Source organism: Phyllostomus hastatus, unplaced genomic scaffold (genome assembly GCF_019186645.2).
Source record: "Phyllostomus hastatus isolate PE091 unplaced genomic scaffold, TTU_PhHast_1.1 phas_contig_196, whole genome shotgun sequence".
NCBI classification, from domain to species: domain Eukaryota; kingdom Metazoa; phylum Chordata; class Mammalia; order Chiroptera; family Phyllostomidae; genus Phyllostomus; species Phyllostomus hastatus.
The window spans coordinates 33,532,989-33,547,890 of NW_025333709.1; the positions used below are offsets into that span (position 1 = coordinate 33,532,989).

At 35.4% G+C, this 14,902-nt stretch overlaps 1 protein-coding gene across 1 annotated transcript in view; it reads right to left on the reverse strand.

Annotated features, from left to right (window-relative positions):
- Window positions 1-1,761: 1,761 nt before the first annotated feature.
- The window catches only part of PPAT (phosphoribosyl pyrophosphate amidotransferase), a 35,664-nt gene continuing 22,523 nt past the window's right edge, over window positions 1,762-14,902 (reverse strand). The window contains exons 2-11 of the mRNA XM_045834252.1: window positions 12,630-12,696; window positions 11,861-12,067; window positions 9,858-9,970; window positions 9,614-9,756; window positions 9,020-9,092; window positions 8,279-8,430; window positions 7,778-7,905; window positions 6,614-6,835; window positions 4,341-4,461; window positions 1,762-3,079 (exon numbers count right to left, since the gene is read on the reverse strand). Coding sequence (XP_045690208.1) covers window positions 2,883-3,079; window positions 4,341-4,461; window positions 6,614-6,835; window positions 7,778-7,905; window positions 8,279-8,430; window positions 9,020-9,092; window positions 9,614-9,756; window positions 9,858-9,970; window positions 11,861-12,067; window positions 12,630-12,696 — 1,423 coding nt within the window. The 3' untranslated portion in view covers window positions 1,762-2,882. The remainder of the gene's footprint in view (window positions 3,080-4,340; window positions 4,462-6,613; window positions 6,836-7,777; window positions 7,906-8,278; window positions 8,431-9,019; window positions 9,093-9,613; window positions 9,757-9,857; window positions 9,971-11,860; window positions 12,068-12,629; window positions 12,697-14,902) is intronic.

Genomic DNA, 14,902 nt, shown 5'->3' on the forward strand with positions numbered 1-14,902 from the left:
TCAGCCAGCAGTGTTCCCTAAGAGATGGCCCAGTTATTAAGGGCCTAGATCAGAGAAATAAGATCTGACTAGCTGGTGTCAAGTGTGGAGCCTGGATGTGACATGACTGTCATGGCACTGCTTACCATAATTCACTAAGTCACTTTTTTTTTTTTAAAAACACACACACATTTAAACATACTTAATTACATATATTTGTCACCGACACATCACAATGAAGTCACAAAAAAGTAGGCTTAGTTTCATTTACAACAATATAGATCCTGTGAAAACACACTTTTCATCTTCTCTGGTTTACAATATTCTACTTGTATAAATTTAAAGCAGTTAATCCTTTTAGATTAAGTTGGTTAAAAAAATTGTAATTCAGACTTCAGAAACTTGTGAAATAAAAGGCCACGATGGAAAAATTTGAAGAATTACCAAACTGTCACAGTATCATATTCCATTATAAAAACATTTGAATAAAACAAAAACTATGGAAAACACAAAAGTCAAATAAGCGATTTTGGTTTAGTACTCTCCCTGAGTCTCCTGTTTTTAAAAATCAAATGTAAGTAAGGCTGCTCAAAACTGACCCATAAGTCTTGCCTCCTTCAGACCACTGTGAGAAATACACTTGAGACAAGAGGCTATATATACTCAAGTGTCCCAGGGCTTTATTTAATTGCCAGTTCGCTTGTGTCACTGCCACAAGGTTACCCGACCGCCTGCCGCCTGGATGCACTTGGGCTTAAAGGGCTGTCAGGGTTTTATCTTGGCCTACCATAATACAACATGTGAGACTACATGCCAAATGAAAACAAAAGAGTTCAGTTATTAATAAATACTAAATTTGCAAATGGATTTAGAAACTATATACATCAAATTATGGTAACAGTAACACAGAAACACTTTATGTTTTAAAGATCTTACAAAAACAATAATTGGGGGAAAGCTGTCAAATTTTAAATCTTTAGATAGTACAAGAAAAAAGCTTCAAAAATTCAAATCCATTAGTCTCAATAAAACTAAGCAGAAAAAAGTCGTAAGTTGATGTCTGAAATTAGATGGGTACGATAATTCCAAAAAAGTAGTTGTCTCCTTGATCTTTAAATAAAATTGGTCCCTACAATATTTCGAACTTGATCATTTAACTGCAATGATATGCATGTGTATATACATGTAGGTATATGAGGCCTGTCCAGAAGTTACCCAGCCACGTGGTAACAGACATTTACTGAGGAAGATACAATTTACAAGAAACACTGTACAGAGCAAAATGAAGGCTCAGTTGTCTTCAAAGTCAGCACCTTATTGATTGCGGTCCATACACGTTGAACATTCACAGATGTTCTGCTTGTTGCAGGCCTTCCAGAACGTGGATCACTTTCAAAAGATTCTTGACAATCTCTGAAGCATTTGTGCCACACTTTTATTTGCTCTGCACTCATTGCATTGTCCCCAAAGACCTTCTGAATCATCCAAATAGTTTCTGCGAAGAAGTGTTCAAGCTTAACGCAAAATCTGATGCAGATTTGTTGCTCTACTCGCTCAGTCATTTTGAACACACAGCCACACAGCACACATGCTCACTCAAGGGCGTCTACCACCCCCACTGACTTGTACAGTGAGGTCATTGTTGTTCATGCATGTGCATTCCAGCCCATTCTCTGGCTGCCGGTTTAGATCGATGCCACACAAACTGTTCTCATATTAACAATGGCTGGACTTTTTCTGGACAAACCTCATGCTTGCAAATGATCAAGTAAAAATGAAAGGTTTTCTAGAATTTAAAATTTTATTTTTTACTTCAAATGTACTGGGTTGTTCACTGGGCTTTGTACTATCAGGACACTAAGTAGTATGATTCACACGTCCTAGTCAAATGCAGGAAAACTTCCCACAGACATATTTTTATAATCATTGTTAGGGCATCTCAAAGGCAGGTGGGCGAAACACTGCTAAACTGTTTATCCCTTCGTCATAATGAAATCTCAATGGCAGACTAATAGCCAACATTACAAAAGGTAATAACCACACACTATCTTAAAACACACAGGTGTGACATGACGGCTCTAACCACCAAAGGTGTGACATATTCAAATTCCTATTATTTAATTTAGAAATGGTAAGTAGCCCATTGCACACGTGGGGGAAAAGTGAGGCACAAAAAGGCATTAAAAAAAGATTTGTCTAAAGTTAGACAAGAATGCCAAAGTCATGCTTACAATCAGAACTCTACAGATTTGACACATTTGGGGTAAAATAGATTCAAAATTTGCATGAAATGTTATACTTAATGTGTCTTGTTTGTGTCACATCATCTCATTCTAACTGCTTGCAAACTCTTTAAATCACGGACCTGGCAAGTGCCACTTACCACCTGCCTTTTCTGACCAGGTGAAAATGGCTAGCTGTTGCCTGTGTAAAAAAAAAAAATGCCAATATTGTTGTATTATATGAAACTAGCAAGGTTCAATTATGAAAATATTCCATAACTGAATTTCAATAACACCTAAGAAACATTCCACAAAATTCTATAAGAATTTGTGGTAAGGTATATAGTATGTGGCAATCCCCTCTAAAATTGAAAATTTACCCAACCTTTATATTACTGTTGATGATCTCATAATGGATAGCCTCAAAGTACTAAACTACTAAAATAAAACTGAGAAGATAATCCAAGTTCCTAAATAACACCAAAATATTTAGGTTTACTAAAGAGAGCAAAGCACTTTGGTACCCTTTTCAGGGAAAAAAAAGATCTCAAAACTTACAAAGGTGAACATAATCATGTGTCATTTACATTGACCAACTGGGTAACACTAATGGATAAGATGTAACCACTCTAACTCCTTGACCAATTTCATATCTTGAAACATCACATCTATTGCTACGAGCTACCAATCCAATTCCACAGGGTATTTTCCAGTGAGACAAGCTGTACAATGACCATTCTTTTCAAAGCATTCCACACCATTCCCATTTTCCTGAATCATAATATCTTGCTTTTTCACTTTCTGTTTTTTAAATGTTATCCCTTCTTGTACAGATGAAACCAGTCCTTCTACTGACAGATATACGACACTGTTTGCTCCTGTAGGAGAAAAGAGGGAAAAAGAAAAAGGATGTGAGACTTCTTTTGGAATGGAAGACTGGCCCTGGCTGGGTAGCTCAGTTAGTTAGATCACTGAAACAATACACCAAGGTTAATAAACCAAGGTTGCAGGTTCGATCCCTGGTCAGGGCACATAAGGTGACTCAATCAATGAAGGTATAAATAAGTGGAACACCAAATCAATGGTTCTTTTTCTCCCTCTAAATTGTAAAGATAAGACTGTAGGTCTCATTCCAAAAAAATAAAATAAGGAGTTAAAAATAAAAATAAAAAATAAAAGTTAAAAAGAGAATACTTACAAAGAAAAACTTAAGCCAGTTTAAAAATTTCTCCTTTACCTCTCTTAAAAAATACATAAATAAAGAACTAAAAATAAATTTAAAAAATAAGTGTGTATGGGAAAAATCAATGAAACTTGAGGCCTTTATTTTTTTAAATTTTAAATTGGAATTTAAGAGATGATTTAAAAAGCAGTGAATGCTTCAAATCTAGAACAGATTCATAAGGCTTCAGGAATAATTTTAATGATTAAGAAAGTAGATTTTAAAGTCAAGAAAATCTGGGTTCTTTCCATAAGTCTACTTTTTTATCTCTAAGATAAGGGAAACACTGACTCACTGTAGAGTTTGGTGATAATACAGATATGTTATTACAATAATACAGATAACGTTCCTAGAAGGGTGAGTGCTCACAATGTATCAATTGGGTGATGTTCAAAATATTTTAACTGGCATGGCATAAGCATAACCAGTCAAAAGAAACACTGGCTGAACATCTATGTGCCATTGGAATAGTTTATACTTCACCTGAATTTAAAAGGCACATGTCTTATGCAGGATAACCTAGCTCTCCAAGTCTTCTGACCTCATTATTAAAGATAAGCTGACATAAGCTCTTCATTTTATTTGTGTCCACATCCAAATTATTCTACTAGAATCTGTGGTGAAGTCGTTTTTGTTTTTCTTAGGATCTGACTTTTGGGAAACATTAACTGATATATGCATGCGGTTTCCTCTGCCTGAACAGCCTTTCATCCCTTTTCTCTGATCTCACCTTGATCTAGCTCACCAACACAGCACCCCAGTGTGGTGTGTATGTACACCAGGCACCCTCGCGATTCAGAATAATGTTCAATATCTGCTCAACATAGACAGCATCTACTTTTAACTAAAACTTGACACTTTTTTATTTAAAAAGTGTAAAGATTGAAAACAAAGTTTACAGAAACTTTAATACCCACCAAGATACTCAGCAAGCTGCTCAAATTCTGGTTTATTGGCAATAAGCTCTTCTTTTGTTGGTATGTTTATTCCCATGAAGCATGGGTATCTAATTGGTGGTGAAGCTACTCGAATATGTACCTTGGAAAGAAATCATTTTACACACTCATTGTTAAAATATTATACAAAATGCTGTCATTGAAAATTGTAACATAAAATCATTTTTACAGAATATTTAATAACAACATAATGGGAAATAAAGCAAACTACAAAATTTCTGTTGTTGAATGATAGACGCAAAGGAATCCTGAAAAATCATTTGGCGTACATACAGAACTCCAACATTCAGTCAAAACTACTTTCAAAATTCATTCATTACCAACGAATCCTTCTTGAATAGCCTTGCTCTACATTCCACAGTGTCTGGGTCAAGAACTTAAAAATGTCAGCCACTGATAAAGGAGGACTCCTGTTACAGAGCTGCCCACTGTTTCCTTCTGTCACCTGTTAACGAGGACATCCCTTCTGTTCTCCGATTTTTCATCACATGACAACTTTAGTTTTCTAGGACCATCTCTATTTTACCACTTAAATGTTCCCTTTCCCCACCTCTTATTTTACCTTTTTAAAAAGAATAATAACCAATTATGAGGATATAAAAAAATCCTTCCTATTATAAAGAGCTGTCTTTGTCTATTATTTTGTGTTATTGTCAGCTTTTTATCAGGTATATTTACATGGCTGCAATCAATGTCCACATTAAATTTTTATCATTGTTACAACAAAGACTTTCCCAAGTTATGAAGTCTTCATTATGAAGTCTTTTTAATTGTTGCATTATATTTCATCATATTGATGTATCAGTTTACTAAACTATTTCCTACTGGTAGATATATAAGCCATTTCTCCTTTTGTCTTTGTCTATTTTTTCTTATTACTGTAATAGATGCTGAATTTGCTTTATACCTCTTTGTTTTTATTACATTAGTTTTCATAGAATTCCAGATTATAATCAGTCATAAAAAAGGATGAAAAATCATAATTATCTTTGAAGCTTTCTAAATATAGCCATACAGCATTTCCATATCACTTTCTCCTACACTAGATTTGACTTTTAAATCCATCCAACTATTAATTGTAAATGATCTCACTTCTGTAATTTGAATTACTGAAATATTTAGACTTAGAATAAGCTTTGCAATTTAAAAATATAACCTAGTGTGTCAAATTTATTACAGTAGGATTGGTTCTACATCTTCAAAGAAAGTAATTAATACTCAAAATTTAAAGTACTGTTTTGTAGCTTTAGTTAGTTTTTAAATTAATTTTTAAAAACTTTAAGCTTTTCTTTTTTTCCTCCTCTTCCTTTTCATTGAATTTATTGGAGTCATACTGGCTAACAAAATTATACAAGATTTAGGTGCACGATTTTAAAATACATCATCTGTACACTGTACTGTGTGTTCACTTCCCCAAATCTCTGTCCATTACTGTTTATTCCCACATACCCTTCTCCACCACCCCCAGCCCCTCCTCCCTCCTTTAATCATCACACTGCTGTCTGTGTCCATGAGTTGTTTTCCTCTTTGCTCAACTCCTCCACCTTCCTCACTAATATACCCGAGACAGCTGCCAGACTGTTCTCTATCTATAAGTCTGTGTTTCTTTTGCTTGTCAGTTCATTTTGTTACAACACTTGTCTTTCTCTGACTGGCTTATTTCATTTAGCATAATGCTCTCCAGGTCCATCGATGCTGCTGCAAAGGGTAAGATTTCCTTCTATTTATACCCAAGTACCAAAGCTTTTTTTTAATCTACTCATGTACTGACAGACACTTGGCTTGCTTCCAAATCCTGGCTAATGTAAATAAAACTGAAATGAACATAGGGTGCATATATTCCTTTGAATCAGTATTTTGAGTTTCTTTGGATAAATTCCCAGAAATGGAATTTCTGGGTCATAAGGCAGTTCTATTTTGAATTTTTAGGTAATTCTATACTGCTTTGCACATTGATTTCAGTCTGCATTCCAACCAACAGTGCAACCAAAAGCTTAAAAAACTTTAAGCTTTTCTACTGAGCTTTGTAATCTATTAAGAATTAATTTAGTTTAAAAGTGGTTATTACATGTTTTCCACATTGTTGCAGTTATTTCTAAACACACTTAACTTGAAAAATGTCAGTTTATTATATTGAACTATGCATTTTCATTCACTGTCCTGAGTTGCAATTTTTATGCCAGTACCATATTGTTAATTATTGGTGCTTTGGGATATGTTTTAATATTACTTACCTCTTTTGCACCAGATTCTTTGAGCAACTTGATGATAGGTGAGATGGTATTGCCTCTCACAATTGAATCATCTATAAGAACAATTCTTTTGCCTTTAAAGTTGTCTGACAATACTCCGAATTTTTTTGCAACACCAAGCTGTCTTAATCTCATGTTTGGCTGAATGAAGGTTCTTCCTACATACCGGTTTTTACACAGCACCTCCACATACGGGAGCCCACACTGACAGAGAATAAATAAAAGGACAATGAGCAGCAATATACAGAGAACTTTAGGTTCCTATTTTCTCTAGGTCATTTTCAGTATGTATGTAAAAATTTAAAGTGTTGTTATTCTGCACTCTCTGTTATGCAATTACAATTTTCCTTCATTATTTAAACTGTAGGGTGAAAAGGCAAAAATAAAATTCACTGCAGTAATATACTTGGTGGGAAAACCAATTCACTTTGCTAGAGTTTGTAATGTTTCTCTCTTAAATATTATTTCTCTGTAATGGAAGAGAACACTAAGCATGTAAAGACATGACAAAGAATAAATTACTGTCAGAAAAAGTAACCTATTTAAAACCAGGAGACTAAGGAAATGCAGTCTAGGAGGTGATTTATCCATCTCAAGGCTATACTTCACTAAAATTAGCACACATTATTTCTTTTAAAAATTAGTAAGCCAAACTTTTCAATATAGTGAATGTTGAGTAATGTCTATATATACTCATGATGTTATCTTTTTTTAAGACTTTATTTATTTACTTTTAGAGAGAGGATAAGGGAAGGAGAAAGAGAGAGAAAGGAACTACAATGTGTAGTTGCCTCTCACATACCCCCCCACTGGGGACCTGGCCTGCAACCCAGGCATGTGCCCTGACTGGGAATTGAACTACGACCCTTTGGTTCTCAGCCCACGCTCAATCCACTGAGCTTCACCAGCCAGGGCTCATGATGTAATTTTTTCAAAATGAAGATTATTCTCCTAGTCTTCAGGTAAACCTTTCTGCGGGCTCCACTAAAACAATACCATGAAATGAAAAGGCTGGAAAATAAATAACTCTTGTAAAGGAACCAACATTTTCTTTTTACTCACAAAAAAACTGAGTTTCTCTCCATATACAAGGAATCCCAATTCCAGTGCTAGAAGAACAACTCACTGAGCATTAAGAGAAAATACCTTTCCAGCATAACCAAGAGCAGCGGGTGTAGCCGATTCTGGCACAGTGCTAACCAAATCCGCATCCACAGGGGCTTCGATTGCCAGCTGCTGCCCACACCGGTACCTCACTGTGTAAACCATTTGGTCTGTAATGTTTGAAAAGGAAATTGATTATTTTTACATAGTATAATATAACATAGAATAATATCACTATTCTAAGAAACTACCTTATTAGAACTCTACAGATTGAGTGGAAAAAGACATATAAAAGCACTAAAGTGTAAATACATAAACTTGGAAATTCACTATTTTTGAAAAAGTGACATCAATACATATATTGAAGATCATAATACTTACTCCTTAAAGGAAAACAACACTCAAGAGTCACATAAAAGGTAAAAATTGTGATCTTATGACTTGGAGACCCAGTGTCGTATCTACAATGTGCCTTCAAAGAGCCAAAGGATGCCTTTGTGTAATGAGATAACAGATTCATATTAATAAAGGAATTTTACTCACCTTCAAATATACTATCTGGTCTTGCAAAATAAACATACTCAAAGATACAAAAAGCCATTGGGTTTCCTCCAGACCTTGGTATGACAGCAAGACTTTGGACTTTATGTCTAGATATTTCCACGATTTCTCCAGGTAAGACTTCACGGTAATATCTTAGGAAACAGTGTTAAAAAAGACTTTAAATAAACTCAAAGCTGATAATAACATTTATTATAAAGTATACACAGAGTCCCTTCCCTTATAAAGGAAAGATGGTTCAATTTAATATAAAGTCTAGAGATAGCTTTATAAAATAAATAATACTCCTCTAGCAGTAATTTCTGTAAATATATTACCCCTAAATTCTAATAAAAAAAAACCCCAAAAAACAAAAAAACCTCTTTGTACACGAGGGGGGTGGAACAGAAAAGGCCCTAACTTTTATTGATTTTTCAAAGAATAAAGGCTAGAAAACATTTTTATGCTGGCTTAATTTTTTTTTTTTATCGTAGCTATTCCTTGTTGAGAAGAATTCTTCCCTTCTAAAATGTCTCATGGCATTTTGAAAGCAAAATGCCAGTTTCAGAATTAGAAGATACTACTGGAACTTTAAAGTCAGTGTAAACGCTGAGCACCATGTACAGAAAACCCTGCATTTATAAATATGTCTTCTAGGAGACATCAAAATAAACTTTTATGTAAAGGCTTTTACAAATTTTTGTTGATGTAAAAAAACCTAATATACTAAGTAAGAAAACTTACCTTGCACCAATAGATAAAAAGCTACATGATTCTGAAGACACCACCCATCCTTCCGTTTCTAAAGATTTTTTCTCTGTAAATCACAAGACAATTCAGTTAATGGATTCAAGAAATTTTAAAAGAGGCCACTTATTTTAAGACAATTAAATACCAAATAGATACATAATTTTTAAAAATCCACACAATATCCATTTCCATGACTTTAAGAGCACATGGATCCTCATTTGCCTTGAGCCAAAGGTAAAAATTAATGATCCCAAGATTCCTTCAAGCATTTCATGGCTCAAACAAGACATCTGATAAATCAGTAAGAAAAATCACTGAAATCATACTTCACAAATGAAAAAGCTAGACAAAGGATATGAATAGACAACTTAGATACAAAAAAATACGAATGTTAAATATATTAAAAGTGGCTCATTGTCTGAAATACTCAGGGAAATGTACTTTAAAAATAAGTAGCATTTTTTTTCTTTTTCACCCAGCCCCTTCTCAGTCATATGCTTCCAACATACATAACAATTTCAGGGTGTGCCAACAGAACCAGGAACTACAAAAGCATTAGGAAAGTATATTCCTTCTGAAGTTCATTACCTTTATTTATATCAGATACAGGAATGAGACGACCAATGCATAGAGGACGATTTCCATAGGGATCTCGTACTGCATAAATAACATCTCTGTGCATAATAAGTAGGGAATATGCTGTGGGTGCTTCCTTCATTAAGTTTTTAATCCTAGAATTAATTAAATAATTGAATGAATAATTTCATTTATAAACACATGCTAGGCAAAGCTTTCATTATCAGAGCTGCAAGCTTAAATTTACTACATTTACCTTGCTACCCAGTCTGGAGTATCATCTCGTTCCTGTGGAGGGGTATATGCCAGTAACTGGGTGATCATCTCACTGTCAGAACTTGTTGACAGACCAATACCATGGCGCAGAAGCTAGTTAGAAGAAAGAAAAGTGTAACCATTAGAGCTGCACTGCACTCCTCACCCAGTAGCCCACTGTAATGGGAAAAGATAAGGCACTGTGTGGATGACGCGTTATGGAAATCCTGCCTTCTGTTAATGGCATGTGCATATGATAACAGAGAACAACAGCTGCGGGAAGTTAGTCTCTGAAGGCTCTCAGGCAGGAAAGAAAGTGCTTCAGGAAGTGTACAGGAAAGCTTTTGAGAGCCAAGTATGAAGGAATGTAGAGCTGCAAAGGGGGAGGGAAGGGCTGAGAAGGCACAAGGATTGGGAATGTGGCTCTCGCTTCCTCGGCCCCTGACATCGCTGACAAAGAGGACACAGTCCCCTGAGACTGGCACTCTAGAGGGGGGGCTCGCAAGCCGGGTTTGTTGGCTCACTGGTTACTAACTGATGGAGGGGAAGAAAGGAATCAAGTGTACTGAACGATAACGTATAAAAGATGTAATAAAATTTGGATGAGTACACTCTGTGATGATGAGCAGGTTCTGAGAAAGTCTGACCAGGACATGGGCATCGCCACTGTCACGCAGAGGATGAGGTTAAACAGACACCACAGAACATTTTCAGGGGGCAGCTGAATGCTGAATGTGTACAGATGAAGTCCAGCACCTGGGTTAAAGTGTTATGTCTAGCAATTGAACTGAACTTGTAGTGGTTATCTGCAAGTGGTGAGTTTTAAAATTAATTTTATTTCATTTTTATATTCTCCTATCTCAATTTAAAAAAAAATTAATTTGGGGACAAAACCCCCCTACATATTATTGTTATTTAGAATGCCAGAGCCTAAGAAGAGGGCAGGAAGGACAGAGCTTTGGGAAATAACTTAAGCTAGAATTGAAAATAGGACAAGTTGTACAGAAACGTGGCTTCTAAATATTTTTCACCCATCAATTCATGATCAACTTCTTTAACTATTAATCCAGCATGAAATGCCTGGCTCTGGAATGCTAAAGAGATAATGGCGGGGGTTGGGGGGTGGAGGTGGCAGAGAGAATGTGCGTGTCTGTGTTACCTATTATTAAATACTGCCTGAGGTTTTTATCTGAGGTTACCAAATGAAGATTATTGGACCCTAATGAACTGAAGAAACTTGGCATGTATTAATGAATGGCAACAATGGATAAGTAAGAAGCTACCAGGAATATAAAAATACCAGGTAGTTTAAATAGAGGGGGAGGGAACAAAATGATAGACGAAAAGATAGTCACAATAAAAACAAAAAGCTCCAGCCCTGGCTGATGTGGCTTAGTGGACTGAGTGCCAGCCTGCGAACCAAAGGGTTGGCAGTTCAATCCCCAGTCTAGGGCAGGTACCTGGGTTGCAGCCAGGTCCCCAGTGGGGAGTACACGAGAGGAAACCACATATTAATGTTTGTCTCCCTCTCTTTGACCCTCCCTTCTCTCTAAAAATAAACAAAATCTTAAAAATAAATAAATGAAACACAAAGCTCCAAAACCCACGATATGAACAAAACAGAATATAACTTGCTATGCCCCTTTCTCAGGCTGTGTCCTGTAATTGTTTCCATATCACCTCTTCTTCTATTTATCATCTGCAAGTTTACATTCCATTTTCTTCTTATGCTTTTAACACAGGGGCAAAGCTAAGGTGATAGTTAAGAGTACATAAACTATGAACCCTGACTTTGTGCTTCTAATAGCAACCATAAATCAACTTTTTCCAAATCTGGGTTGCGGGCTGGGTTCCCAGTGCGGGGAGGGGGGGGGAGGGGGCAGTGGGGGCGGGGTGTTCACATCAGGCAACCACACGTTGATGTTTCTCTCCCTCTCTGTCTCCCTCCCTTCTCCTCTGTCCAAAAATAAATCTTTTTTAAAAAAATGTTTTAAAGAAACTTACCTTTTTCCTTAATCGAGCAGCATTGACCAATTCACCATTGTGCGCCACAGCTATTTTCCCATGAAGTGTTTCAACAACAAAGGGCTGACAGTTTTCTAATTCACAGTTTCCTGTTGTAGCATACCTCGTGTGTCCAATCCCAAGATTTGAAGTATATAATTTCTTCAAATTGTCTTCAGTAAAGACATGATTTATGAGACCCATTCCCTTGCAAAGTCAAAGTAAAAACTCATCTTAGAAAAAAAAACAAACTAGTGGCTAGTGAGTAAAGGCTTTAATGAGGCTCTGCTCAGGCACTCACAAATTAGAGCAGTTCACTTAATTTCTCTGTGCTTCAGAATGCTAATCTTAAAAAAGGACTTAATTGTAAGGACTGTAAAGCATTTTTTAAAAATTGAGGTGAAATTCACATAATAAACTAACCATTGTAAAGAAAACCGTTCAGTGGCATTTAATACATTCACAATGTTGAATTTGAAGGGCTGGTGTATTAAGCATAAAATTTGTCAAATACCATAAACTAAGTTATTTGCATTTTAAAAATTCAAAGCATGTTAAAGTATTTAAATATATGACCTGCTTGCATCAGTCTAGCAAACAATCACTGGGAAAGAAATGCACCCTAATTTGACAAATAGAAATGGTTGATACAAAGATTAACTTTTATGTGCAAATTATTTATTCAGATTTCCTTCTCCCACCCTCATATATCAGTTAACATCTGGCTATTGTTACTTTTATAATCAACTTTTTTTATATTCAAATATACCTTGTGTGTTCTGTATGTTGGTACTGAATTCCCATCACTGGTGACAATACCAGCACTCTCCTGGCCCCTGCAAATATAAGAAGATATCAACTTAAACTTACCCCATTGAGTTAATCAACTTTAGGAAACATCCTTTTCTCAAAAGAATTGATGAGTTCACTCTGACAACATTGAGTATTCTACTCATGACAATAATTTGCAGTAGCAGTAGATGATATTGTCTGACTTCTCATGTGCCAGGCACTGCCTTAAACATTTACATGAATAATTTCAGTTATAGGCTTTCACAATAATCCTATGAAGTAGTTACTCTGATTACCATTCCCATTTTACAGATGAGGACACTAAAGAAATGAAAGTCAAATAACTTGTCCAAGATCACACAGAAGTGGAACAACCAGGATTAGAACAGACAATCTAACCCTCAGAATTTGTGCTTCTCACTGCATACTGGGTGACCTCTTAAACTAAGCTGAATATGTAGATAAGTACATGGCTATACATGAAAATCTCCAAATAAAATAGCAGTTAAAATGCTTACTTGTAGTACTAGAATTATAAGCAAAACTTATTTTGATTTTGCTTTCTTGCACTTTTCAAATTTTCTCCAACAAATGACACTTTTGCTATCAGAAAAAAAAATGCTGCATTTAAAAACCTTAAGCTGATCAGGCAATCTGTATCTCATTTCCTGCGTTCGTAATTTCAGGTGATGACACAGAGAAGAAAACCAAAAGCTAGCCCAGAGGTAGGGTGACACATGGTAAGGTTCAGAGGGTGTGCACTACTGTGGAGTACAAACTCAAATGATAAAGTAAAGGTTCTAATTGTTCAGCAGTTTTTAATTGTTCTCAACAAGAGCTATAAGTATTAGATGTCTATTAATAAAATTGTGTTCCAAATATATATCAACAGAGAAATAAAGTAAATCTCTACCATATATGTACATATACATTAATAATACATTGATTTATTTGTAAAAAGAATCTCTATCAAAATTACATATTATAATTGTTTAGGCATTTCAGTAAAAGAAAAACTACAACATTAAATGTACTTGGCAAAGTAAAAAAATCTAAAAAATTATTGAAATGATTTTACTAAATTATCGATGCATTAAATACTATGCTGAAAATATTACACACCCTAACAGACTGAATTATTTATGACTCAGGATTTACTTAGTGAAATGATGTGGTCTTTGAGTTAATGATAATAAAAGACTGACTGAGAGATTCATATCAGAGGAAAAAAAATTAACCTTAGTGATAAACCTTAGGGCAGAAAGAAGATCCTCTACCAAACCATTTCCAGACCAATTTAAAAAATCAACAATCATTTAGTAAACCAGACTAAATTATGTAAGAAAATAAATCTTATTTTAAAAATGGTTTTCTTTCCCTTTTGTCTCGAGGGCAATTTTTTCCCTTAAAAGCTGGAATGAATAAGGTCAGGGATCATTTAGGTCCAGTTTTCTTTAATCACACAGCCTGCTTATTTGGCAATTTCTCGTTACTCCCCTCAGGCAGCTTGTACCAGTTAAACTAGATCCTTCCAGCCATTTAGAGCTTATTGAAAATGAGCTGTCTGGTTTCCTAGGTAACAAAACCTTGGCTAGAAATAGTGAATCATTTCCAGGTCACTTTCAACATGGAGAGTGGAGCAGGAAAGCACTGGACTGAAGAGGTTAAAGCTTTGCTTGCTATGTGTCTAGGCAGGAAAAAACATATGAAGAAAACTTCACGGAACACTGAGAAATAAAGGAATACTTATTTACATTGCTAAGAGGCTGCAAGCTCTAGGAGTATACAGAGATTGAAAGCAATGCCTGGGAAAGTACAAAAATCTCAAATATACATATAGAACAGTTAAATATGCTCACAACTCTGGAGACAGCTCTAAAACTGTGAAATTCTTCTGTGATTTGGATGCAATCCTGCAGTACGAGCCTGCCATTCAATTAAAAGAGGAAGAGGCAAATGGCAGGTGCCTGGCAACGCTGAGCCAAAGTACATCCCCAGAGACCAGGAAGGTAAAAAGGAAAAGTGCCATTCTTTTGTTTTTACTCAGCCAGCTGCAAAATACAGGACTTCTGAGTCCATTTGATAAATACAGACTGAAATGTCAAAGATGATTGAAACAATTGACCTGTCATGCTATTTTGTATAAGGTAAAAATTAATTTCCAAAAATGGCCAAAATACCACTATTTTTAAAATCTGTAAAACAGAGGAAAAAGGCACTAAAATAACACTAACTGCTACTGTCAACTGC